Source organism: Berkeleyomyces rouxiae, assembly GCF_048999995.1.
Source record: "Berkeleyomyces rouxiae strain 22BRR77 chromosome Unknown BrBRR77_ptg000001l, whole genome shotgun sequence".
Classification (NCBI taxonomy): Eukaryota; Fungi; Ascomycota; class Sordariomycetes; order Microascales; family Ceratocystidaceae; genus Berkeleyomyces; species Berkeleyomyces rouxiae.
The window spans coordinates 962356-986244 of NW_027396491.1; the positions used below are offsets into that span (position 1 = coordinate 962356).

Consider the following 23889-nt stretch of genomic DNA (forward strand, 5'->3'; position numbering starts at 1 on the left):
ATGTCCAAGTATAAATACTATACATCGCCTCGACCATCCAATACCACAGCGCTACTGAACTTCTTGTCTCTACGTTGAATCTTGGCTTTGCCCGTGGCGTACAAAATCTACTGCACCGTCTTTGCCTGAAGCACAGCCTTCTTCAAAATGTCAGAATCCCATCGGCCGGTCCTGAAAATCCACCTCAACACCGGAGCTAGACACCAGCTCCCCGATGAAAGCAAAACCACCACTCCCACGAGCGCAACTCCCGGTCGTCTGATTATCAAGTCGAAGCGAGCATCCATTGTCACGCCCTCCGACATCCAAGCCCCTCCGAGCCAGCCACTCACGACAACAAAAGCCGGTCGCTTGCTCAAGCCCAGTGCCAAGAAGCGCGAGCACGATGAATACGGCGACGAAGAAATCCCCATCACCATGGTCGAGCCGCCCTCGAAGCGCAAAAACACCAAGCAAAAGCAACTAAACACCAGGGTCAAGCTTACGTCGCGGCGGCCGCCCGTACGTCCTCCGGGTGACGGCTACGACTCGGAAGCTAGCGATCGCGAAGTCGACCCGTCCATCGAGGAACAAATCATCTTTCGCATGCTGCCCGGCGAGCACTGCGAGTATATCCGCAAGGCCGTTGAAGAAAACAAAATCTGCTCGCGCAAAGACGGCGGCGTGGACTTTCGCATCCGTTGGTTGGGTGAGGACACTCGCCGCGCCATTGTCGGTGTCAAGGGACAACTCTTTGTCGGCGTGCTTCTGGACTTGCCAACCATTACAGAGGGCATGAAGTCTTGGGATCGTAAAACATTCATGAAGTCGGCAGACATCTCCCAAATTCTCCTCGTCTGGAAAGCCGTCACCAACGAGGAGGAGGCCAAGACGACACCATTACCGCCCATGGTCGAAGCTGGGTTTAAGTGGCCCCATGGGCTGACACCTCCTATGCATGACTGTGTAAAGCGCCGCTTTGCCAAAGTAATCAGCAGAAAAGAAATTGAAGACAAGGAAGCAGAGGTCGAACGGCTCCTCACTGCGGACAGAGCTTCGCTGGGTTCTCGCTTTGAGTGGATCGACGACCGCCGGCCAAAGACTCCCGCCGATGAATACATGGAAGACGAGGACGAGGATGCCGAGGGCGATGTTGACGATACCTACTTTAGCGAGGGTGGGGTCGAAGACGCCGAAGGCGAGGATGACCACGATGATCTCGAGGCTCTCTTCGAGGCCGAGCTGGAGCTGGCTGCCAACGACACAGACCTGGCCAGTCCTGCTACTAATTTGGGCGGCATCACGCCCGTCACTGCTGTTGGAAGCACGCCCACGACACACGTGCAACAGAGCATCGAGCAGGAAGAAGAGGCTGAGTCTGATGAGGATGAGGACGAGGATGATGACGATGACGATGATGAAGGCGAGGGATCTGATAACGACGAGGTCAACAACTTCAAGGAGGAGATTGCCGAGCTCAAGACCCAGCTCAAGCTCAAGGAGGCGGATCTTCTCAAGCCCCATGTGGCAAACTCGGCTATTTTGAAGAAGAAGGTTCAGGCCAACATCAAGAGTCTCAAGGATGAGATCCGTCTCAAGATGTCGTACATCAACCAGGAGGAAGACGAAAACGAGGATTAAAATTTCATGTGGGCTGTGTTTTCTGCTTTACTTTCTGGTCTTGGGGTCTGGAGTTATGTATGCTTGTGATGAAGGCATCATCGTGGTGGGATTTGGCGTTTATCTTGGACAATTATTTTCATTTCTTTCTTCATGTTTTTTTTTTCTTTTACAAACAGCACGGTTTTCCTTGGAATACCCCGGAAGGCGAGGAAATACGGACTAGGTTAGGCAGATCGGATTGGTTTGTTGCATTGCTCCCAATACACATCATGTCATTTATACAGCATCATGCATTTCGTGATCAGCATTTCCAGCTCTCATACCAGAGAGCTTGGTAGCAATTCGATGGTGGTGCATGGTTTTCTTCCAAATTATTGTACAAAGGGTTGGCAAGGCCCAGTGGTGTGCTTATACTATCGGCTTCCATCCATCTGACTCTGCCGTCTGTGTTCGCGTCCCTGTCCATCCGCTCTCTCCCGCAAAAGACTTTGACGCAGCGCTCAGCCACATACGGACAAAGCCCTTCCCGCGACTTCTGATGCGCTCCCATGGGCCTAGTAGAATTACATGGTCTTGAGGTAGTTGGCCTCCTTGATCTTGGCCTTGCGGTCCTTGCGCAGAGCCTTCTTGAGCTGAGAGCGGGCATCGGCAGCCTCCAGTGCATCCTCAAAGCTGCCGTCTTCCGAGCCGGGCAGGTTGATGGACTGTTCGTGCAGAGGGATCTTGGGCGCCAGGGCCGACATGTCGCCCGACGCTAGCATGTCTGCTTCTATTTGTCTGGCCTTCTTGGCTGCAATACGACGCTGCTTCTTTGATTTCGCTGTAGCACGCAGACACGTTCAATATTAGCTTTCTTTCAAAGGTTCGCAAGGATCCCAAATTATGACGTACAGAACTCAATGGCAGCCAGATCCTCGGACTCGTCCTTGACTCTCTCCTTGACCTCCAAGCACTTCCACAGCCACGCCGGGTACGCCTCATCTGGCTCAGCCACAGGGTCCTGCTTTCCGTTTATGAAGTTCAGCCCCTTGAGCACCGTGCCGGCAGGACATGATGACACGGGCGTGCTTGAGGCAGCAGGGGCATCTGAGGCTGGTGTCGTCGAGGGTTCCGGAGCAGCGGCAGTAGCGGCCGAGTGGCGCAGAGCAGAGGCCGAGAAGGTGCGGATGGCGGTGGGCTGGCGGGCCGCTGCCGATACGCGGATGAGGCAGTTCCGTACTATCATTTGGCTAGGTGTGGAGGCAGCGAGAGGAAGTTTCGGGGCGGATTGCGGGCGTCAGTCCCGGTGCAGTCAAAAGTGGGTGAGTCGCTGACTGGGAAAATCTGCGTAGGAAATCGCAGGTTGAATGGTGGGCTAAGCGCGGGTGATTAGACGCGCGTGTTTACTTGCTAATTGGTTGGTTAAGCGCTAAGTATGGACCCTAGTGATGTGTAGGGTTAATCTGAGTTTTCCGTATCATAAAATGATTTTGCAAACTAGTTAGTTGACATCCGTAGAAGACGTGAATTGGACAACTTGAAAAGCTTTAAGCAATACATTCTAGAATAATTAACACAGACACGAATATTCAACTCCTCAAACTCATAATTCTCAACCTTATTCTACTACAAGTTACAACAATCACAAATCCGGCTTTCTCTACATTCAAGTAACAGTATATCGTGCATTAAGACGACTATCTTCTTGCTTGAGAAAGAAGCCCAACTCAACAATGACAATGGCGTCTGGGATCGCAGACAGCGTTTCTAGGAACGCTTGAATATGGGTAATAAAGCAACTGGTAGCTGGTAGCCGGTGTGGCATCTGTACTGGCGTATGTCCGCTCCAAGCCTGGGGCCGGCCTGGAGGGAGGGCAATGAAGAACGAAGCATCTACTGTTTTTCCTGCTTCTTGATGTAGTTGAGTTGCTGGAAGAGAGGACCGGTGACCTTCTTCTCCTTCAGCAGAGTCAGGTAACGTTCTAGAGCGACTATTGTTAGCAGGCAATGTGGCGCAAATAAGACGTGGCTCAGCGACAGCACCCGACCAAAGACATTGTCGCCAGACCAGACCAGGCACAGAAGACAACGGGAACTAACCTCTCAGCTGGCCGCAGTTCTCAAGATGGTTGACACCCTCGCGCATGTAGCACTTGCCCAGCTCCTCGCCGACCAGGCGCACCATCATGGCGCCGACCCACTGCTCGCGGATGATGGCATCCTGAGCGGCCTTGAAGGCATTGTGGTCGTCGTAGTCGACACCGTCAAAGGTGGGGGGCACTTTGGGCTTCTGGGCCAGGAACATCTCAGACTCGGGAGTAGGCATTTTGGGTGGCGGGGGATGTGGCGGGGGGAGGAAGGCAGGTTGTTCGGCAGCGGAACTCGGAAAATCGGTCAATCGGCGGCAGTATCGGCGGGAAGCCCGGGTATAGCGGAGGCTTCGAGAGTGCTGGGGGCGGCGGCGGCGTCAATGTCTAAGCTCCAAGCCCCAATGACAATTGTCTCGCCGCTGTATGGACGGCTCCCTCTGCCGCAACTGGCAAGGCTGCAAGATCAAGCGCAGGATTCCGCCAGATGTGGCGCCTGAGATGTCAGGCACACAAAAGTCCCCAGCCGAGGAAAAACAAACAAAGAAAATAAGGGTTTTTTCGCAAGCCAGGGACTAGCTTCGTAGACCCCGCATTAGCGCAATGCAGGCGGCGCTCTTATCTTGACCGCCTTTCGCCCAGACCCGCTAAAAAGTTCTTCAGGACCCACCGCCAAAGCGGCAGAAAAAAAAAATTCACCTGGCCAACCTAGTCGCAACCTAGGCGCACTTTAAAACGCGGCCAAGCTGCTGTCCAGAATCTCTTCGCAGTCTAGAAAATCTCTTCTTTTCCATCTCATCTCGCGTTCTGCATCTTTCAATTCGCATTCTCTTGTTTGATACCCCCTCAGAGTTGTGGTTCTGTTTATTGTTTCCTGCCCTTCGAATAATACACTTTGTCTTCTTCCCTTATCCATCTACACACAACTATCGCAAACATGGGCAAGTCCAAGTCTGCTGTCAAGTCTTCCTCCAAGAAGGCTGAGCCTATTGCTGCTGTCAAGCCTGAGGCTGTGACCAAGCCCTCCAAGAAGACCAAGGTTGCCGCCAAGGTCGTCGAGGAGAAGAAGTCCAAGAAGAGCAAGAAGAGCAAGAAGGAGGAGTCTTCCTCTGAGGAGTCTTCTTCCGAGTCTGAGTCGGAGTCTTCTGAGTCTGAGTCCGAGGAGGAGAAGCCCGCTCCCAAGGCCAAGGGCAAGGCCGCCAAGGCTGCCAAGAAGGAGGAGTCTTCTTCCGAGGAGTCTTCTTCCGAGGAGTCCGAGTCCGAGTCCGAGTCTGAGGCCTCTGATAAGAAGAAGGCCGAGTCTTCCGACTCTGACTCCGACTCTGAGTCTGAGTCTGAGGACGAGAAGCCCAAGAAGGAGGAGGCCAAGAAGGAGTCCAAGGTCCGTTACTATCTCTACATACACCTATCCCATATCTCCATACACGCCATGTACTAACATTTATCTTCCTCATAGAAGTCCGACTCCGAGGATTCTTCCGACTCTGATTCCTCCGACTCTGATTCCGATTCGGATACCGAGATGGAGGAGCCCAAGAAGGAGGAGTCTAAGAAGCGCAAGGCTGAGGACGAGGCTGAGGACGAGGCCCCCAAGAAGGCCAAGACCGAGGAGGTTGAGGGCAGCGCCACTCTCTTTGCCGGCAAGCTGAGCTGGAACCTGGACGACGACTCTCTGCGTGATGCCTTCAAGGACTTTGCTGGTCTCCAGGGCGCTCGCGTCGTTACCCACAAGGACTCTGGTCGCAGCCGTGGTTTCGGTTACGTCGACTTTGACACCCCCGCCAACGCCGCCGTTGCCCTCAAGGCCATGCAGGGCGCTGAGCTGGATGGCCGTCCCATCTTCCTTGACGCCTCTTCCGGCAAGCCTGCCGGTGGCGACAACCAGGGCCGTGCCCAGGAGCGCGCCAAGCGTCACGGCGATGTCACCAGCCCCGAGTCCGACACCCTGTTCGTTGGCAACCTGTCCTTCGAGATCTCTCAGGATGAAGTCCGCGAGTTCTTCGCTGAGGCTGGTGAGATCACCTCCGTCCGCCTGCCTACTGACCCGTAAGTTGAACATTTATCCTGCTCCCTCTACCAACCTGCATGCTAACACCTTTTTTCAGTGAGTCTGGCAACCTGAAGGGCTTCGGCTATGTGTCCTTCAGCAGCGTCGATGAGGCCAAGAAGGCTTTCGAGAGCAAGAACGGTGGCTTACTCGGCCCCGGCCGCGCTGCCCGCGCCGTCCGTCTGGACTTTGCCAGCCAGCGTCCTCCCCGTGAGGGTGGTGGCTTCGGTGGTGGCCGTGGCGGTGGCCGTGGCGGCGGTCGTGGTGGCTTCGGCGGTGGCCGTGGCGGCGGCGGCTTCGGTGGCGGTCGTGGCGGTGGTCGTGGCGGCGGCCGTGGTGGCTTCGGCGGCCGTGGCGGTGGTGGCTTCGGCGGCGGTCGTGGTGGCCGCATTGACGCCGGCCACTCTGCTACCGGTGCCAACAAGATCACCTTCGATGATTAAGCGTGCCAAGGCGCATGAGTGGCTGCTCTGCCAGCCTGGTGGGCACGGAGGCGACCGGGGGCTTTTTTTCTGAGTTTGAGTGAGAACACAAGGGGGCTAAGAAAGGAAGGCTATTTGATGAGCAGCGGCCAGGCCACGCAGGAGAGTGGGTGTGTGTGGCTGGCGCCAGCTCGGCTCGTGGGCATCATTCCGGGGGCTTAAACGTGTGGGCTTTTTGACGGACTTTTTATCTATGAGGCATTCTGAGGGCTGCTATACTCGTGGGCAAGGAACATCCAACCCGATCTCGGGCGCGTGGGCTTTGATTTCTGAGGGCACCTGGGGGCTAAAGACGAGATAAACCTCTCCAAGCAACTTCGTTGGCTTTTTAATTGAGGCGGCGCCTCGGCCTCGCTGGCTGGCGGCGCCCCCTCGACTACCGTGGGCTCTGGCAATATCTTCTTCACCTGTGCGGCTCTTCTCGGGGCAAGTCTCTGGCGTCTCGGTACGCCAGGGAACCCCTCTGAAAACAAAACAAAAATAAAAAATAAAAGCGAGTGTGGTTGGGGCGGCGGTGGGCTGGCAGTCGCCGTCTGCTCCGGCCACCGGCGGTGGTTACTGAGGGATTATTTTCATTATTCTTTTATTATTTCTTTCTTTTAAGCCTTCTGCATTCTTCCCGCTTCGTTCGACAAGGGATTAGTCTTTGCTCTTTGCTTTTTTTTCTTTTCTTTCTTTCCTTTCTTCTTCAGTTTATGTGTCATGGGTCCCCATTCGTTTCCATATCTGCATTTCGTGGGCTTCCGTTCTCATAGTCTTTAGTTTCAGGGCTTTAAGGCGTTGGTGGATAATGAAAAAAGTAGACATAGTTATTATTCATGCTTTGTGTGCTGTGAACATCGTGAGGTTCCAAATTTGTGCTTGTACATGTGTTTTACACTCTAATCCAACGCCTAGTCGTACACTCTCCTCAAGTTCTAGTTTCCATCAGTGGTCATCCTTGATGCCCCAGCTGCCTACTATCGCCATGGCCTCTTCGCCTCCGTCGCGAAGACGCTCATCCCGGAGCGTATCCGCCACACAGTGCCACGGGTCGCGGCTGCCTCCCCACTTCAGCAGATTCTCCTTCAGCCGCTCGCCGTTCTCGCGGCTGATGGCAGAGCCGTTCTCGCCTGCGTCAAAGACCTTTCGCCACACGCGCTCAGCCAGCACGCGGTCAAACAGATAACTGTAGTATGTAGCGCCGTATCCAAATAGGTGGCCGAAGAAGCCCTGCCAGCAAGTCGACGGCGGGTCGGCCGGGCCGACCGAGTATTTGTTCTCCAGCTCGTGGAAGATGCGCGTCGAGTCGAAGCCAGGGTCTGAGGCTGCCGACGAGTGGTACACCTGGTCCAGCATGGCAAGGATCAGCTGGTGCTCGGTGTCAAGACCCTCGAACCGCTTCATGAGACGAATCTTGTCGATGACCATCTCATACGGCAGCGGGGCGTCTGTCTGCCAGTGTCGAGCAAAGAGGCCGAGCACAGTCGAGTCGGCGGCAAAGTGCTCCATCAAGGTCGACGGCAACTCGGCAAAGTCAGTGGCGCAACGAGTACCTGCAACATTCTGGAAAGATGTGCGCGCGAGAATGGAGTGGATAGCATGGCCCATCTCGTGGAAGAGTGTCTCTACCTGGTAAAAGGTTAAAAAGGCCGGCTGGTTGCGACCAGAGGAACTCTTGGGAAAGTCGCAGATCAGTGCAATCGTGGGAAGCTGCTTGATAGTGCCATTCTGGGCTGCCGAGGCCATGCCATCGTTTGCGGCTTGCTCTGCTGTATCAAAAGTGGGCAAGTCGTTGTTGTACCCAGAGCCCTGCATCTCCCGTGCCATGTCGTCAATCTCTTGCGGCAGAATCTCGCGGGAGCACCGGACCGTGTAGTGTGCTGGGTTGGGCGATTTTCCAGGCCGGAAGAAAAGATCGCAGTAGAGAACAGCGATCTGGTTTCCAGCGTCGTCAATAACATCCAGCCGGCGTACATCCGGATGCCATGTCTCGCCGGGCTCAGACTCGGCTGGCACCAGACGAATTCCGTACAGGCGGGTAAAGAGGCGCGACATGCCCTGCATCACAGTGCCAACAGAAAAGTAGGCCGAAAGCTGGTCGTCATGCTTGGTCTTGCTACGCATATCAGAGCGGATGCTATCAATGCAAAAGTCTTTGTCCCAAGCGTTGAGCTCAGCCGAATCGTCGTTGACCAGCTGACGCTTGCGCGCACGAAGAATGGATACCTCATTTTCGATCATTGGCGCATTGTGTTGTTGGAGCACAGACAAGAACTTCATCACCTCGGATGGAGTCTTTGCCATCATTCTGTCCTTGAGGGCATGATGGGCATAGCTCTGAAACCCAGAAAGAGTAGCCAGTTCGGCGCGCTGGCGAAGCATGTTTTCGAGACTGCTAATGGTGCTAGCTGAAGCAGTGCGACTGGCAATGTAAATAGACTTGCGCACATCGCTGTCACGCACGCTGCGCATGGCAGCCGCCGATTCAGCGCTCATTAGTGGCAGATGCAGCTGCCCGTTTACAGTCAGGTCCGCGGCAATGCGTGGATGGAGGCCCATGAAGCGTGATGAGGGGAGAGTCAGGGCCGAGATTGCAGGGCGAGCTTCGGACACAAATCGACTACCCCATTCGCTAATATTCTGTGAAATGTCGACGAACCGCTGGCGTTGCTTTTTCGGCAGATGGATGCCGGACTTCATGAAGTCGCTCTTGAGAATTTCCGCCACCATTTTTTCTTCATGAGACCACTTGGATGTCACCTCGGGCATGTCCAAAGCCGCGGAGAGCTGTTCGTGAATGCCACGCGTAGTGTTGAGCTGGTTCATATATTGGTATGCCATAGCCCAGGCATCAGTAGCAGCGGCTTGGATGCTGGCATCGGGATGTGTGACGCGCACAAAGTCGCACAGGTCCAACACTCTGCACAAAAGGTCGCTCAATCGGTCCAAATCACGGACAATGCCCGTGTAGCCCTCGACACTATCAAGTGCTAGAATCTTGGCGACCAGCGCCTGGGCGCGCCTGATGTTTCGCTGTGAGTAGGAGAGGAAGCCCTGCGGGCTTGTCAAGAAGCGGTTCTTGAATAGACCAGCGCTTTTGCGCGTCCAGCTAGCCAGCGAACTTCTGAGCAAAGAGGCGCTGGTATCGAATACCTCGCGGAGCAAGGAATCGTCGTGGGCACCCGAAACTGAGGCGTCGGCAGGAGTCGCCGGAGCTGGAGAGGCGGTAGAAAGCGACCTGCGGGGCACTGCCGCCAGGACTGGAGCCGGTTCGGGCTTCCGAGACACTGCGTCCCGGAGGACTGCCGTTGATGCAGCCCGGGAAAAAGTGCCCGACGGGGAGTCTCGGGCCGGCGCAACGACCGGCCGCTGCCTGTGAGAACACTGCGAGCACACCCACCGGCGAGAAGCAGCGCCGACGCTAGAGAACCGGGACTTAATCATTTCTTTGGGCGGCTACAAGAAAATCCGGGCTTATTGACAAAAAGAAAAAAACGCCGCTGAAGAAAACGCACCGGTGGATGTCCGTTGGCGGCGAGAGGCGCTCCTGCCTCTTTCGCCGTTGTTCGCCAGCGGCCCACTTATTTCAGCTTTGCTCTTTCCTCTCTCGCCAAACGTCGAAAACCAAGCCGCGAAAATGGTTTAGCCGTTATTTAGCCGCCTCGTCCCCGAATCCGAACCTCAGATCCATGCGTCCATCACCAGAAGTGAGAAGTCTCCTTCGGCCGCCCTGGACTATTTTGCCCGTGACTCGTTGACTCTAACGCTTCAAAACTTTGCGAATTGAATCTCCACCGCCGCCTCGTCTCTCCTAATTTCTGCTGCACCCGTCATCACGTGCCTTACTGACAATGGCTGCCCGAGTCCTTTTGTGGCAGGTAAGAAAACTACCACTCGAGCTTCACTTCCGGCCCCGATGCTGGAGCCCGTCCGCTTTTCAGTGGCCGATTATGACGTCGTTGCCGGTCGTACGTCTACTATTACTGATCAATGCTAACCTATGTGTCTTTCTTTCGGTCTATAGAGTGCTATGGCGCCGCTGGCAGCCTCTACCCTGCTCGCCGGCTTTGCTCTGCGCCCCGAGGTGGCCTACGCCGAGGCGTCCCAAGAACTAGTGGTGTGTACCATGTGCCCGGAACTGCAACCACCTCACGACACAGGCCCCAGCTAATCCCCGGCATTGTCTTTTTTGCCTCTGCTCAGTCTTCCCGTAAGCCCATCTATGACGACGCCTCTTCCACCACCGCCGCCGCCCCCAAGCCTGCCGCTGCTGCTCCCGCCGCGCCGGCCAAGGCGTTCTTCTCCTCCGCGACGCCTTCCGAGACCAAGCGCGCCAACAGACCCGCCCGTGGCCCGACACCCACCGACAGACTGGCGGTGCAGATTGGCAAGGCCCGCCTGGTGCTGCACAGCTACGTCGTCGGCGCCGAAGATGCCGTCAACAACGCCATGGCCAAGGCCTTTTCATTGGAACAGTCCTTCACTGGCACCATTGCGTCGCTGGCTCCCGCCAAGGAGACTGGCGAGAAGATTCTGCCTGGTGCTGTCTACGTGCTGGTCGCCGCCATGTCCGGTAGCATTGTGGCCCGTAACCGCAACATTGTCCTACGTACCCTGACGCCTCTGGCCCTAGGTATTGGCGCGTCGTGGGCCTTCCTTCCCGTGACGTCACGCAATATCGGCGACCTAGCGTGGAAGTACGAGCAGCGCTTCCCTTCTGTGGCTGAGGGCCATATCCAGATTCGTGAGGGCATCCAGCGTGGAATCCAGTTCGCCAAGGTTCACAAGCAGGTTGGTCTGCAGTACGTCGACGACACAGTGACTAATGTCCGGGAGTCTGTTGAGGGCTGGGTGAAGCAGGGCAAATAAGGGTGGTTTCTTTGACCTTGCGAATCCTATCTGAGAAGGGAGATGGGAGTTTTGGAGTTGAAAGAACAAGAGTCCAAGTCAAAAAAGACTTCAAAAGACCCCTGTGTACTGTACTATAGCCACCGCTTGTTTATTATTCCATAGAGACTACTTGCGGATGTTTTATTTTCTTATATCCAGCAAACATGCAGCAACAGTCCCAAGATCCTGTAACCCAAGCTAATGTTAGGAATAAAGAAAGCGAGACTTAATTTGGAAGAGACGATTGTGACCAAATACTATCGTGTAAATACCGGTGACATGAACCGCAAACACACCATTAACATGATAACTACCCTAAACCCAACGCCATGACAACCATTAAAGCGGCAGCGGAGCAGCTTCACTGGTAGCTGCGGCAGCTGACGCCTTGTTATCTCTAGCTGATGCCGCCGATGAGACACCTCTCTCACTGAGGGCGCTCTTCTTCTTGCGCTCTTCTTTGCGCACTTCAGAAGACTTGCCCGCTGCCGCTGCTGCTGTAGCAGTGCTTGTAGTCTGGGCGCGGCTGTTCATCTTGCCAATCACTTCCATGCGATGTCTGTCAATTTTTCCAACCTCGCGTTCGCTGAGGCCTAGGTGGGAATCCAAGTCTTCGGCGTCGGCGCGCAGCTCACTGTAGCCAAAGGCATCGACCAGTTGTACGTAGTTCCGGGCACGGATGAGTCCAGAGTAAGCCTCGTGTTCCTTTCCCGGCACCATCTGGGCCAGCAGATACTTTGTGTTGGTAAACTTGTTGTCAACCTCAAGGGACATGCGCAAATATGTGCGGGAGGTCTCGCTCCAGTGGGCCAGGCCGCCATCAGCCTCAGTGCGGAAGCAGCTGGGATTCTCTTCGGCTGCGCGCGCAATCATAGCGCCATCAACGCCAAACTCCTCAACTAGCCCTGCCATCTGATCGCGGTTCAGGACGTCGCCGTTGACAAGGCAGGCGACGCCGGCTTCGTGGCACACACTGCGAATCATGCTGAGCTGGGCGCGGATAGCTGGTTGGCGGGGTCTCATAGGTGTTGTGCGGCAATGAATAGTCAAGCCAGTGATGCCCGTAGCACACAGTCGGCGAACCAAAGCCTCTGTGTTCTTAGGGTCGTCAAGCAGACGGATCTTTACGCTGATTCCAATCCCAAACTCGGGAGTGATGTTCTTGACAAGCGCCTCCAGGATCGAAGCAAGTTTTTCGGGTGTTTTGAGAAGGGCCGCACCCATGCCGCCCGATGTGCTGAAAGGCTTGGGGCAGCCGGCATTTACATCAATCCCGGCTACATCAGGCGCCACCAGACGGGCAGCCTCCACAGCCCGCTCAGGGTCGGACGTGCCAACTTGGAAGATGAGCTTTTTGCCCTCGCGTTCGGGGTGAAGGCGAAATATAATGCTATCCTTGACTTCAGTGCCAGCGGGTTTATCTCTGGCGGAGTTGGATGGTTTGCGCACAAAGTCTATGGTACCGGTTCGTTCGTTGACAATGCGGGTTGTGCCAATCATGGCACGGTCGACAGTTTCAGGGCCTGCAAAGGAGAGCATGTGTTAGCAGGCATACCGCATTCTTTAACACTCGAACAAGAAGACTCACTCCACACAAGGTCAGCGCCGTAGTGGAGCGCCATCAGCCGCGATGGCAGCTCACCCGAGCGCACCATGGGCGCAAGCACCAGCTTGCCGCGGTAGTCGACCCCGCGGGGGGGGATGGGAACGTGTTTGACTTCGGTCGCCATGAGCCTACGTATAAATCCCAAGAGCATATCGCAGACACCCAACAGAGTTTTGGGGCAATGTTCACATGCTGCGACAGTGGATAAGATGTGCCGCTTATAGTAGGATGCTGCGTGTGTCCAAGGATGTGGGAATACTAGGCCAACTTTTTTTTTCCGCTGGGTTATGGCGGCGGGGCCGCAGTTTATCGATAAGAAATTATAGGGTTAGGGTGGGTAGAGGTATGCAGATGAGAGACCCGAGAGTTGCTCTTTATCCAAATACCGCCGGTCTGTGATGGTGATATCCAAATAATCTTGGCATAATTGATATCTTCAGGCCCATCGATTTGAGACTGCAGTTCGGAGCTCCGATAGAGACATGCGGCAATTCAGATGTAGTGCCAATATATTTAACCAACAGGCATACAGAGAGACAGCCCAGGCTGTTACACAAAGCACCAGCCCAGGACCAAACAAACAAACCCGTCTCTCTGCCGCGGCACCACAGCTGCCGTCAGCTGTCTCACGGCCCGGCCCCACACGGTGCGAGCTGTCACATGGTAGCCCCGGTGGGGTAAAGGGCCTCCTCGCACGAAGATTTGCTGGACTGGGTCGATGCCTGAGGATCGGCTAGGAATAGGTGCCGGTTTTTCTCGTGTGGTCTTTTTTCCAGCGGCTCTTCAGTGGCTAAAAGCCTGGCGGCCCTGATCTGCAGCACAACACCCATCGGCTGTATAATAGCGCTGGGCTGGCGTTCCCCTTCTCTCCCTTTGTTCTCTTCCAGACTATGCACAATGCTCAAAGGCCGCGCGCTCGGCTCCGTCCCAGGATCATTGTCGCTTTGCCAGTCTCGGACGCTACCACTCACTGGGCGACTCTCCCAAATCACTCTCTCTAATCAACGGCCAGCGCAACCACTAAACTTCCAGGCACAGGCACAGGCACAGGCACAGTCGCAACACAGTGCCCCATTTTTCCGAGCACTCCACACCTCTCACCACCATCGAATAAGAATGAGCCACTACAACGCACGCCATAGAGCTCCAGCTCCAGAATGGAGCAATGGCCCCTCCTTTGCTGCCAGTGGCCGCCCTGCAGCAGCTGCTCTAGAGGCAGAGGCCACAGAAGCCCCTCCCCCTCCTTTGGCGCAAGCCGAGACTACTAATGGCGCCCCTCTGTTTTCTTCCTCCTCTTTCCCTTCTTCTTTCCCTCGTGTCCATCAGATCGCAGGTCATCTTTCGTCCTCTGGTCCCCTCAAACTTTCCCCTTCTACCTCTCCACCTTCTCCCACTCACCCACATCGTCACCTGACGCCCGCCGAAATGGCTTCTCCTTACTCCATCCACAAGGTCGGTGCTGCCAACACCCTGGAGCACCGCGTCTACATCAAGAAGGACAACCAGATCGTGTCGCCCTTCCACGATATCCCTCTGTACGCCAATGCCGAGAAGACCATTCTGAACATGGTCGTTGAGATCCCCCGCTGGACCAACGCCAAGCAGGAGGTGCGTGTATCCCCAATGATAGCCCTTCTCTTTTGTCCGGCTCTGTCTGCTAACACTCTACTCTTCTCTTCGCCATGTAGATCTCCAAGGACGAGGCCCTCAACCCCATCAAGCAGGACATCAAGAAGGGCAAGCTGAGATTCGTCCGCAACTGCTTCCCCCACAAGGGTTACCTGTGGAACTACGGTGCCTTCCCCCAGGTACGCTTCATCTCAGCCAATTAGCCATCTCCAGCTCCATGTCCGTGTGTACTGACCATTGCCCCTTCATACAGACCTGGGAGGACCCCACTGTCGCCCACCCCGAGACCAAGGCCAAGGGTGACAACGACCCGCTTGACGTCTGCGAGATTGGTGAGCTAGTTGGCTACACGGGTCAGGTCAAGCAGGTCAAGGTCCTGGGTGTCATGGCCCTGCTGGATGAGGACGAGACCGACTGGAAGGTCATTGTCATTGACATCAACGACCCCCTGGCTGCCAAGCTGAACGACGTCGAGGATGTCGAGCGCCACCTGCCCGGCCTTCTGCGTGCCACCAACGAGTGGTTCCGTATCTACAAGATTCCCGATGGCAAGCCCGAGAACTCGTTCGCTTTCACCGGCGAGTGCAAGAACAAAGCGTAAGTCACTGTTTAAACTTGCCCCACTGCGTAAACATCTTTACTAACAGAAAACTTGCAGCTATGCCATGGATGTTGTCCATGAGTGCAACGAGGCCTGGGAGCGCCTGGTCCAGGGCAAGGTTCAGCAGCCCGGTGTTCTGACGTAAGTTTGCTCCGCGAAGCACAAGTCGGTTGACTGTCACTAACATGCCATGTCTATCTCTAGCACCAACCTCACCGTTTCTGGTACTCCCGGCAACATCACTGCCGCCGAGACCCCTGCCATCCCCGCTCACCAGGAGCTTCTTCCCGCCAAGATCGACCCCTCGATCGACAAGTGGTTCTTCATCAGCGGTGCCTCTGCGTAAATGCCGCAACTTTAAGCTTTTGAAAATGCAATGACGTTTTGAATAAAGTTACCTCATTGGATTCAGTCATGAATAAACACAAACTACACGCAGCCTTGTTGCCAGTGAAATTATGTGATCAGTTGTTTTTTAAAGAAGGGAAAACGCCTATGGAATGCCGTTGGTCGCCATTCATGTGTTATCTGGCCCCGAGCTTACACGATTCTCGGAGGCAGTAGTTGTTGCTAATGTACAGGATGGTCGTAAAAGCAGATGTGTAGTGCTCCAAGACACGCCACACAGAAAGAACCCTTACTCTGTCAATAGAATTGTGTAGAGGGTCTTCAATTGTGTAGGGGGTATAAGTGTGTGAAGAAAAAAGAAACCAGGCCTATGCGGTGCTTAGGCATCCTGGATATCAGCCTTCTTCTGCAGTGCTCTAGAGTGGCGATCCACCTCCTCGGTCAGGCCCTTGATGTTGGTTGACACACAGTCGAGGTCCATGATCTTGCCGTCCTCTAAACAAGCAAACAAAGGTAACGTTAGCAAACAATCAGGCGTGGCACATGAGAAGAAGAAAAGGAAGTAGCAAGAAAAAACAGGGCGCTCATACTGAACTTGACCTGCAGCAGCGGCTTTTCGGTCGAGCCCTGGGGCAGGACGGTGCTCTTGATTACGAGGCCCTCTGCACGCGCATTTGGCGGGATCTGCGACAGGAACAGCCGGGCAGCGCGCGACGTGGTGCTGAACGGGTTAACCCGCGAGGTGATCTCGATCATAAACTTGGTGATCATGGTGTGCTTGTGTGCTTGTGCTGGTCCAGGGAGAGAGGGCCGGTAGGTGTGTTTGTGTGTGCAAACGGAGAACAACTAGGGTTCCAGTGCGAGGAGAGCAAGGCGGATAAGAGAAGTGGCGGTGGGCAGCTGGTTGGGCGAGCGGGTTGGGTGGGCGGCGGTCGGTGGGTGGTGGTACAAAACGGCCGGTCGTCGTGAAGAGAAATCTTGGGGAGGTGTAAAGTGGGGCTATACAGATGTACATACAGTCCAAATACCAAAGGACGCACTTGGCTGGGCACAGGACGAAGAACGGTAAAACTACATGTAGACAAGCGGCGTTGGGACCTTGGATTTGGCTTTCTAGATAGCAATTGGGTTCTGTCTAGCGGCGACGGAGCACTTTGAAGCTGCGGTTGTAGTGCACGTCAAAGTCGATACGGTGTGCGAAGATACAGCTGGTCTAGATATCTTGAGCTTAACTGGACATCTCACAGGCGCACTTTCATGAGGCCCAGCATCACAACAACCAAATGAAATACATGACTATGTTTAGATGCGCCAAAGGCTATTTATTGGCATATTTCTTGTGATGTTTCCTACTAGCCAAATTTCATGCTGCTCTTCTTCAAGCTCACATTGAAATCGCTGCCATGATGACCAGAACCGTGCAGCCAGTAATTGACACCGTGTCGTGCTTAGTCACTCCTCTGTATTGGCCAACGCAGCAGAATGTCGTCACAGGCCGCTGGCCGTGTCAAAATGAGAGCTCTCATTCGCTTTATTTGTTAGCTTGCGACGCACATGCAAAAGCTTTAATCTACCTAATGAAACCCACTGCATTTCCTTTTCTTTTGTTCATATTAGACGAATATATTTCTTGACTAGGCTACGAAGGGAATCTCGACTGCAAAGCTCTCCTCTCCCCCCTCCGCCAATCATGTCTACTGACGGCCTCCAGGAACGCGTGGTCGCTCTGCAAGACGCCTCTGCACAGCTACGGGAGCTCATCGACCGATTATCCAGACTCAAGTTCGAACCAGGGTCCGTTCCGCTCAACGTCAGCGAGGAAAACAGTGTCAGCGGCGAGCTCAGCGCTGAAATCAGCCAAATACTTCGTGAGGAAGAGGACGAGCTAGAGATTCTGAGCGAAGAGGTGGAGGATTTGCCAGCAGCCAGCAAGTCACGCTTAAAAGATGGTGTTGAGATGCTTCTCAAGGAGCTTTCCGGGTATGTAGAAAGTGTACAAGTTCTATAGCTTCACCATCCAAGTAACTTGCATGCTAACAAAGAAACCCGACACTCCCAGTTGCCGTATCGCATTCCGACATGCCCAGCTCTCGGCGCGGAAAAGCCTCGCCGATGCCCAACGACGCGAGCGCCAATTGCTCATAGCTGCATACTCACAGCCCGTGTCGGCAACATCATCACAGGCTGACACCTCCGAAGACCACCAGCACAAAGGCAGTCTCCACGGCCGGACCGACAAGAAGTCATCATCTCTACTGCAGAAAAAGCATACGGCGCTCTCAGACGAAGACCAGCAGATGGTCGGCGCCAGCTCCGATGTGACGTTGGCGCTGCGCCGTACGCACGACATGATTGCCGCTGAGCTGGCACGCAGCGAGTATGCGCACCAGACGTTGGTGGAGTCGTCGCAGGCTCTGGCACAGCTCAACGAGTCGTACGGCTCGCTTGAGGGCATGCTTGCGTCGTCCAAGGACCTTTTGGGCACGCTGCTACGCTCACAAAAGAGCGACACGTGGTATCTGCAGACGTCGTTTTACATGCTGCTGAGCACGCTGGCGTGGCTCATCTTTAGGCGCTTTCTGTACGGCCCTGCGTGGTGGCTGCTGTGGCTACCACTCAGACTGGTCTTTGGCACCGGCTGGATGGTCGGCAAGGCGGTCATCCCGGCTAGCCAGCAAGGGATGGCTCCTGAAAGCGCGAATGTGCGAGAGGCAGAAAAGGTGGCCGTTGAGGGCCTTCCGAGTGAGGATTTGCCTACGGTCTCGGTGGTGGCAGAGACGCGGAAACTAGAGGTAGGAGCAGATGGAGAAGCGATTGAGTCTGAAAATCTGAGAGTAAGTGACCAAATTGGAAAGATTATAGACGGCCACGATGAAGTGGAGGTACGGATAGACAAGGGCCAGGTCTTGAACGAAGATGGGACTGGCCCTAAAACAGTCGAGGTGGTTGAAGAGACAGGCAAGCAGAGAGTTGATGCTGAAATCGAGGTCGACGCTCCGTCAGATGAGCCCGTTCTCAAAGGGAACAAGGATGAGCTTTGAATCACGCATGTCAGTTTCTGTATAATTCTGAAGACGCTGCCTAGAGTTACATTGTCACATGTCAAGATGAAAACAAAAAAAGAATCCGCATTGCATAAACAACCCCCATTTTGCCGATGAACTCCCCTCCCTCACGCCTCCGAGTAATTTTTTATCTAGATGATCTTCTATATGCTACAGTCATGCATTCGTTTTTAATTGGATTTCCATGCTGGCGTTGCCGGTATGGAGTAGCCAGTTTGCGCCCTTGGTCGGCAGTCTAAGTGGCCGCTTCGGCAGCAGCCTCGGCCTCGCGCTCGCGGCGGGTCTTGACCTTTGGGATGTTGCTGATCCAAGGGATGCCAAGCTGCTTCATCTCAACGGCAACCTGGAACAAGTAGTCCAAACTAAACATGGCAGAGATGTTACGTTAGTATGGGTTGAAGAAAGGGGGCTTCTAAGGGATACATCTGGACAGGAGAGGAGGGGGGAGGTGAAAGAAAAGGTAGAGGGGGAGACGTGAGACAAAGCTCGAAGATTCGGGAACTCACCTTTCGCACTGGGTCTTGGCCTTGTGGACGTTGTCACCCCAGACGTAGACGCCGTGGCGGCGGACAAGCACAGCATAGGTATCCGGGTACTTGTCCATGGCCTCCTCCAGGAACTCGGTCAGGTCCTCTTCGTGGGCCGTGTTTTCGATGATGGGGATGCGCAGGGTATCATGATATCCCAGGTTTCCCGACTTTTCGAAGCCGCGACCAAAGCCCTTGATCTGTTCAATGTTGTTGATCTCAAAGACAGTCTCGCCGCGCTGCTCAAGAATCAGCGTCACCAGGACAGCCCAGTGCGAGTGCGTGTGGATGCAGCAGCCGGCGCGGCGCTTCGTGAAGGCGGCCAGGAACAGCGGCGTGCACTGCGACGGCTTGTAGGCGGCCGGCGAGCGCAGGTACACGCGGTTGGCCGACGCGAGCGTCTGCGACAGCGACAGCACGTAGATGTCGTTGGGCTTCATCAGCTCCTTTTGCACGCCCGACGGCGCAATGTAGACATGGTCGCTAGCAATGAATGAGGTCAGCGGGGGTCGGCAAGCTGAGGCAGAGTCAATGTTACGGGTAGAAGCCCGGACACCATGCTGTGAGGCAGAGACTGCAAGGGAGACACTCTCCAAGACATGGGTGCGTGGATGTATAAAGGCGCATTCTTCTTACTCGTCGCGAATAGAGCAGCCACCGCCAGTGCCGGTGACCCAGCCCAAGGTCCAGAACTTGGCGCACAGAGCGGGGATGAGATTCGCCGGGTGATCGGGGTTCTCGGAACGGACAAGGGCTTCTGGGTCGCTCATTGTGTATGTGTGATTATCGTCCAGACGTAGCACTGATTGAGACCTTTTTTGGTATGTGGGAGGAGAAATTTTGAAGTTATGATTTTTATGTAACTAATCATGTATAAGAGTCTTGTGCGACTTGTATGAATACATACAGAAAGCACGTCAGAGGGGCAGCCCCACAAGTCGGAAGACATGTGTGTAACCCTATTTATTCACATAACCCTACGGAATTGTGATAATTGTGCAACCGACATGGATCTCGCGTCCTGGTCAAGGGATTTGTTCAAATCGTGGGGAAACCTAAAACACAATCCTGCTCAACAGGAGAGGGAAATTTCTATGGCTTGTCGCTAGATGTAGGGGCTGAAAGATGGTAATTGGGATTTTCGGCCGTGGTGAAATGAGTGAGCGGGCATGAATTGCCATGTGATGCAATGACCGACCAGCTCATTAACATGGCTCGCGTCATGAAGGTAGCACAGTTTGTTAAACAATTAGCTGGGATCAGCAACTCAGGAACCCAACAGCAGCAACGCCACTCCGAGGGACATCATGCTGACTAGTGCTGACCTGGCTGACTCTCCTTATTGTTTGTGCGGTGGTGTAAGCAGAGATGCTGTCAACCCGTCCTTGTATCAACTTGGTATGATATGGCCTCTAGGCCTGAAGGCCCAAGACCCAGAACCCCCTGGTGATCTGCAACACATCAAAAACAGCCCAAGAGGCGAGTGACAACAGAGCCAAGAACGCAAGAGCAGCGACAAGCTACGGAGATTTGCCACCCTAATCTTCAAATAGCCGAACAAAGGCTGGTGGATCTTGAAGCCATCAAGTCGCGTTTTCGTGGTTTTTGGCTTGGGCAGCTGGTTACGTTATAAGATGGGGAGATACGAGTTATTAACGGAGAGGAAGTAGACGCGGGAATACGAGCCTGACGAAGGAAGAGGGAGGAACTGGGTATAGCGATAGTGGGTGGTCGGTGGAGCGGTGCAGGATACACTATGATATAGAGGCTAAGGGTATAGCACCACCAAGTTGTATGAATAATTGTACCAAGTAAGTAGTCAGTTGTAGTTGTGCATGTACAACTTTGACATAAGGCTATGCACAGACCTTGGTTCAGGTTCAGGCCGACAATAATAGACGAGAGACGCAGCTGCTGTCAGGCCACTGAAGGGAGAACAACTGAAGCAGAAGCAACATGGCCTGGTGCTATTTTCCTGGGGTTCTTGGTGGCTAGCTGGGCGGCTCATCTCACGTTACCGTGCCCCGACGCCGCTAATGCAAACAAGCGTGTAGGAAGCTGGATGAGAATGGGCACGGCGGCTTCTATGTACGGGCACTTATCCAAGGATGCACATTTCCCAAGTCCATACACCGACTCGCCTGGGCTGCAGTTGGAGGCGTTGTATTCACCACCTGAACGCCTGAACACTTGACCTCGTCCAGGAATGCAAAAGAGGCCATAGGGAGCGGTCACTTGGACTGATGACAACAAACTCCATGACCGGGGATGGGGGGCTTTGTGATGACTAGTCCGCAAAGTAAATTGGCAGGGCTCAGAAGGACGCCAAAGGCTGTTGAAACCCTGGCCACGGCTTGGCAGCCAATGGAAAAGACCACGGCTTTGACCCGGCTGTTCTATTTTGTTTACCTTGTCCGTTGATGGTACTGAGGAGGTCACGTTTGAATCTCCAGGGCAATAAACGCGGCCAATGCTTTTGCCAATCTTGTGCGTTTTTCCCTCACAGAAGATGCAATTTCACCGTTCAACGATCAGAGTCAATGCCAATGAATATCTGCGCGATGCGATGCAAAACCGTGTCAGCAGCGCGTCTGGCTAGCTAACTAAAAGTAAACAAAGCCCAGATTGGAATGGGACACAAGAGGCGGTAACAGGGGGCAGCGTTCTCTCGTCTCATATCACTACACAGCACACTCAGCAAGACCAGGGCAGGGCAGGGCAGGGCAAGCTCGCCCAGATTGTCTGGCTCGGACCAGGATCAAGAAGCATATAGCCAACAAGAAGACAAACCGAGAAAACAACTGGGTCAAAAAGGGGGGCGTGGACGAGGGCGTGGCTTGGGGAGTGGAGAATGGAACATGACGGCACAACACGAACAGCAGCTGGCCGCTGGCCCACGGTGTGGAACTCGCGAGTAACTGGCCCGATTGTCGAGGAATAGAGCTGTGAGTTGGAGAATGTGTGCAGATTGCAGCTCGTCTGCCACCTTGCCAGGCCCCAGGAAAAGGAGGCGTGTATCAAGCAAAGACATGGGAAAAGAATCACCGTCCTCATTAGCCCGTCCATCCATCCTGCGTCCATCCTTCTCCCCTCGCCCACACACACCCCGGCCGTATTAGTGGTGCCGCAGAAAACGTATAAACGTTGTCTTGTCCTCCTCTGTCTCTCGATTCTTGCATCCCCTTCTCTCCACCATCGTGTCCGTCTTCAGCTTTGCTACACTCGTTCGTTCTCTGCTCTCGTTTAATCCATTTGCTTTCGCCAGCGACTACTACTTAATATCTTTTTTAATATTTCCTCCCTATCATTCACAATGCGTTTCACTACTGCCCTCTTCGCCTTTGTCGCCGCCGTCTCTGCCCAGACTGGCACTGCCACTACCTCCGCTGCCCCTGCTTCCACCTCGGCCCTGACCACCGCCGAGATCCAGTGCCTGGAGGCTTGCGGTGACAGCGACGTCAACTGCCGCGCTACTTGCGTTCTGGTGAGTACCACCCATACAACCCACATCAGCGCGTCGTCAAAACCTTCTGCTAACCTTGCTGCGTGCGATTCAGGTTCCCAACCCCAACGAGGCTCAGGTCAACGCCACCACTGAGTGTGTTGCCGCCTGCCCCCAGGGCAACGGTACTGAGGCTGAGACCCAGGCCTACATCACTTGCCGTGACGGCTGTATTGACCAGTTCTGTGAGTCTTGACACGCCATGCGTACACACCCTTGCCGATAATCGCAAAGAAGATCACTAACATCAAACAGACTACAACACCCAGAGCGGCACCCCCAGCGGCACTTCCGGCTCCAACTCTGGCTCTGGATCATCTGCCTCCGCCTCCGCCACTGGCTCCGGTTCCAGCTCTGCTTCCAGCAGCGGCTCTTCTGGTTCTGCCTCCAGCACTGGCTCTTCCGGCTCTTCCTCTTCCGACAGCGCCACTACCGACACCAGCGGCGCTTCCCTCGTCTCTTTCTCCTCTGGTCTGGGTCTCATTGGTGTCTTCGTCGCTGCTCTTGCTCTGTAAGAGCCGTGACAAGACGTCAGATGAACTAGAGGCTGCTTCGTGCGACCTTGCCTAATGACCGATCATGTACGACTCTATTGGCACTTGGTTTTAGCAACAAAAAGAACAATTGAGAGATGAAGAGTTAAAAACCTGACTGTTGAACGTGAATGTTGTAACGCCTGTGATTTAATTGCCCGTGAATATGATGTAACTGTGACATGTCTTCCCTTATTACACGAATTGCTAGACGCCTGATGGGTCTTCTCCTGACTCAGCCGTTCGCAATTTATGTGCGAGGTTCCCCAGATCCGACACTTGGATTCTGCCGGGCATGCATTCGTCTCGCGGCGCTGCAGGCCTCGGCGGAACTTCTGGGCACACCATCTGGCGATGTCATTGGCCGAGCGCCACACTCATGCTGCAGGTCCCGGCCGACGCTCGCCAGTGCCAGAGAGCCAAATCCTTGACTTACGCATTTCCACGAGCTGGGGTATTTGTTAGTGAGCGGCGGGTTGCTAAATACAGAAGAACTCCAAGAGCTGAAGATAAATGAAGGGGTTCTCGTTGTAGAAGGAGATCGAACCTGCCTGCCTCGGATACTTGTGCGATAGAACCACCATCGAAGGCCATGGAAACCTGCCCGCAAGAGCAGCTTCCTTAATTACCTGGGGGCCGGGTTCCTTCCATATGTTGCAGGGCCCAAAAGGGAAGCCTCTGTGCCCGGTTTAGTGAGGCTGGTTGAGCGCACCCAAGACAGTTTACAGAAGTACGCACACTGTCCTGTCTGTGGCTTTCGGCAGCGCCGGCACAGTGTCAACTGCTCCATCGTGACGCACTGTCTCCTGGTGTGGTTCCCTGATTTAGTCCGGAGTTGCCCACTAAAAGAGGACACGTTGAAGCTCAATCGCTCCTGCCGTCTGTCTCGCTGCTCAGTAGAAAAGCTGCGGTTGTCTTGGCCGTGACAACTTGTCCTCCTCGTTATTCTCCACCGTCATCTTTGTTCTTTTGCATTCACGCTTTTTCGACTTGTCGGGCTTCATCTTTC

The 23889-nt window shown here is 54.5% G+C and overlaps 12 protein-coding genes across 12 annotated transcripts; 6 read left to right on the top strand and 6 right to left on the bottom strand.

The window, feature by feature from the left end:
• Nucleotides 1–147: 147 nt before the first annotated feature.
• On the top strand, nucleotides 148–1620 carry BROUX77_000303 (uncharacterized protein; the record flags this gene model as incomplete). Its single annotated transcript, XM_073747634.1, has 1 exon — nucleotides 148–1620. One exon carries the CDS (start codon nucleotides 148–150, stop codon nucleotides 1618–1620), a length of 1473 nt encoding a protein of 490 aa, XP_073608540.1.
• A 545-nt stretch (nucleotides 1621–2165) lies between these two features.
• Nucleotides 2166–2827, bottom strand: BROUX77_000304 (uncharacterized protein; the record flags this gene model as incomplete). Its single annotated transcript, XM_073747645.1, has 2 exons — nucleotides 2166–2422; nucleotides 2494–2827. The coding sequence occupies 2 exons, from the start codon at nucleotides 2825–2827 to the stop codon at nucleotides 2166–2168; spliced, it is 591 nt and encodes a 196-aa protein (XP_073608541.1).
• A 647-nt stretch (nucleotides 2828–3474) lies between these two features.
• BROUX77_000305 (uncharacterized protein) lies at nucleotides 3475–3907 on the bottom strand (the record flags this gene model as incomplete). The annotated part of the gene is made up of 2 exons (XM_073747656.1): nucleotides 3475–3563; nucleotides 3682–3907. 2 exons carry the CDS (start codon nucleotides 3905–3907, stop codon nucleotides 3475–3477), a joined length of 315 nt encoding a protein of 104 aa, XP_073608542.1.
• A 698-nt stretch (nucleotides 3908–4605) lies between these two features.
• On the top strand, nucleotides 4606–6158 carry BROUX77_000306 (uncharacterized protein; the record flags this gene model as incomplete). The annotated part of the gene is made up of 3 exons (XM_073747667.1): nucleotides 4606–5049; nucleotides 5125–5714; nucleotides 5774–6158. The coding sequence occupies 3 exons, from the start codon at nucleotides 4606–4608 to the stop codon at nucleotides 6156–6158; spliced, it is 1419 nt and encodes a 472-aa protein (XP_073608543.1).
• A 966-nt stretch (nucleotides 6159–7124) lies between these two features.
• On the bottom strand, nucleotides 7125–9623 carry BROUX77_000307 (uncharacterized protein; the record flags this gene model as incomplete). Its single annotated transcript, XM_073747678.1, has 1 exon — nucleotides 7125–9623. One exon carries the CDS (start codon nucleotides 9621–9623, stop codon nucleotides 7125–7127), a length of 2499 nt encoding a protein of 832 aa, XP_073608544.1.
• Nucleotides 9624–10030: 407 nt separating this feature from the next.
• On the top strand, nucleotides 10031–11048 carry BROUX77_000308 (uncharacterized protein; the record flags this gene model as incomplete). The annotated part of the gene is made up of 3 exons (XM_073747689.1): nucleotides 10031–10057; nucleotides 10204–10296; nucleotides 10383–11048. The coding sequence occupies 3 exons, from the start codon at nucleotides 10031–10033 to the stop codon at nucleotides 11046–11048; spliced, it is 786 nt and encodes a 261-aa protein (XP_073608545.1).
• Nucleotides 11049–11408: 360 nt separating this feature from the next.
• BROUX77_000309 (uncharacterized protein) lies at nucleotides 11409–12799 on the bottom strand (the record flags this gene model as incomplete). Its single annotated transcript, XM_073747700.1, has 2 exons — nucleotides 11409–12592; nucleotides 12658–12799. The coding sequence occupies 2 exons, from the start codon at nucleotides 12797–12799 to the stop codon at nucleotides 11409–11411; spliced, it is 1326 nt and encodes a 441-aa protein (XP_073608546.1).
• Nucleotides 12800–13791: 992 nt separating this feature from the next.
• Nucleotides 13792–15251, top strand: BROUX77_000310 (uncharacterized protein; the record flags this gene model as incomplete). Its single annotated transcript, XM_073747712.1, has 5 exons — nucleotides 13792–14283; nucleotides 14364–14483; nucleotides 14558–14901; nucleotides 14963–15046; nucleotides 15110–15251. The coding sequence occupies 5 exons, from the start codon at nucleotides 13792–13794 to the stop codon at nucleotides 15249–15251; spliced, it is 1182 nt and encodes a 393-aa protein (XP_073608547.1).
• A 381-nt stretch (nucleotides 15252–15632) lies between these two features.
• Nucleotides 15633–16024, bottom strand: BROUX77_000311 (uncharacterized protein; the record flags this gene model as incomplete). The annotated part of the gene is made up of 2 exons (XM_073747723.1): nucleotides 15633–15748; nucleotides 15844–16024. The coding sequence occupies 2 exons, from the start codon at nucleotides 16022–16024 to the stop codon at nucleotides 15633–15635; spliced, it is 297 nt and encodes a 98-aa protein (XP_073608548.1).
• Nucleotides 16025–16943: 919 nt separating this feature from the next.
• BROUX77_000312 (uncharacterized protein) lies at nucleotides 16944–18294 on the top strand (the record flags this gene model as incomplete). The annotated part of the gene is made up of 2 exons (XM_073747734.1): nucleotides 16944–17233; nucleotides 17313–18294. The coding sequence occupies 2 exons, from the start codon at nucleotides 16944–16946 to the stop codon at nucleotides 18292–18294; spliced, it is 1272 nt and encodes a 423-aa protein (XP_073608549.1).
• A 259-nt stretch (nucleotides 18295–18553) lies between these two features.
• On the bottom strand, nucleotides 18554–19615 carry BROUX77_000313 (uncharacterized protein; the record flags this gene model as incomplete). The annotated part of the gene is made up of 3 exons (XM_073747745.1): nucleotides 18554–18680; nucleotides 18825–19328; nucleotides 19482–19615. The coding sequence occupies 3 exons, from the start codon at nucleotides 19613–19615 to the stop codon at nucleotides 18554–18556; spliced, it is 765 nt and encodes a 254-aa protein (XP_073608550.1).
• A 2543-nt stretch (nucleotides 19616–22158) lies between these two features.
• On the top strand, nucleotides 22159–22862 carry BROUX77_000314 (uncharacterized protein; the record flags this gene model as incomplete). Its single annotated transcript, XM_073747756.1, has 3 exons — nucleotides 22159–22329; nucleotides 22403–22532; nucleotides 22603–22862. The coding sequence occupies 3 exons, from the start codon at nucleotides 22159–22161 to the stop codon at nucleotides 22860–22862; spliced, it is 561 nt and encodes a 186-aa protein (XP_073608551.1).
• Nucleotides 22863–23889: the final 1027 nt, after the last annotated feature.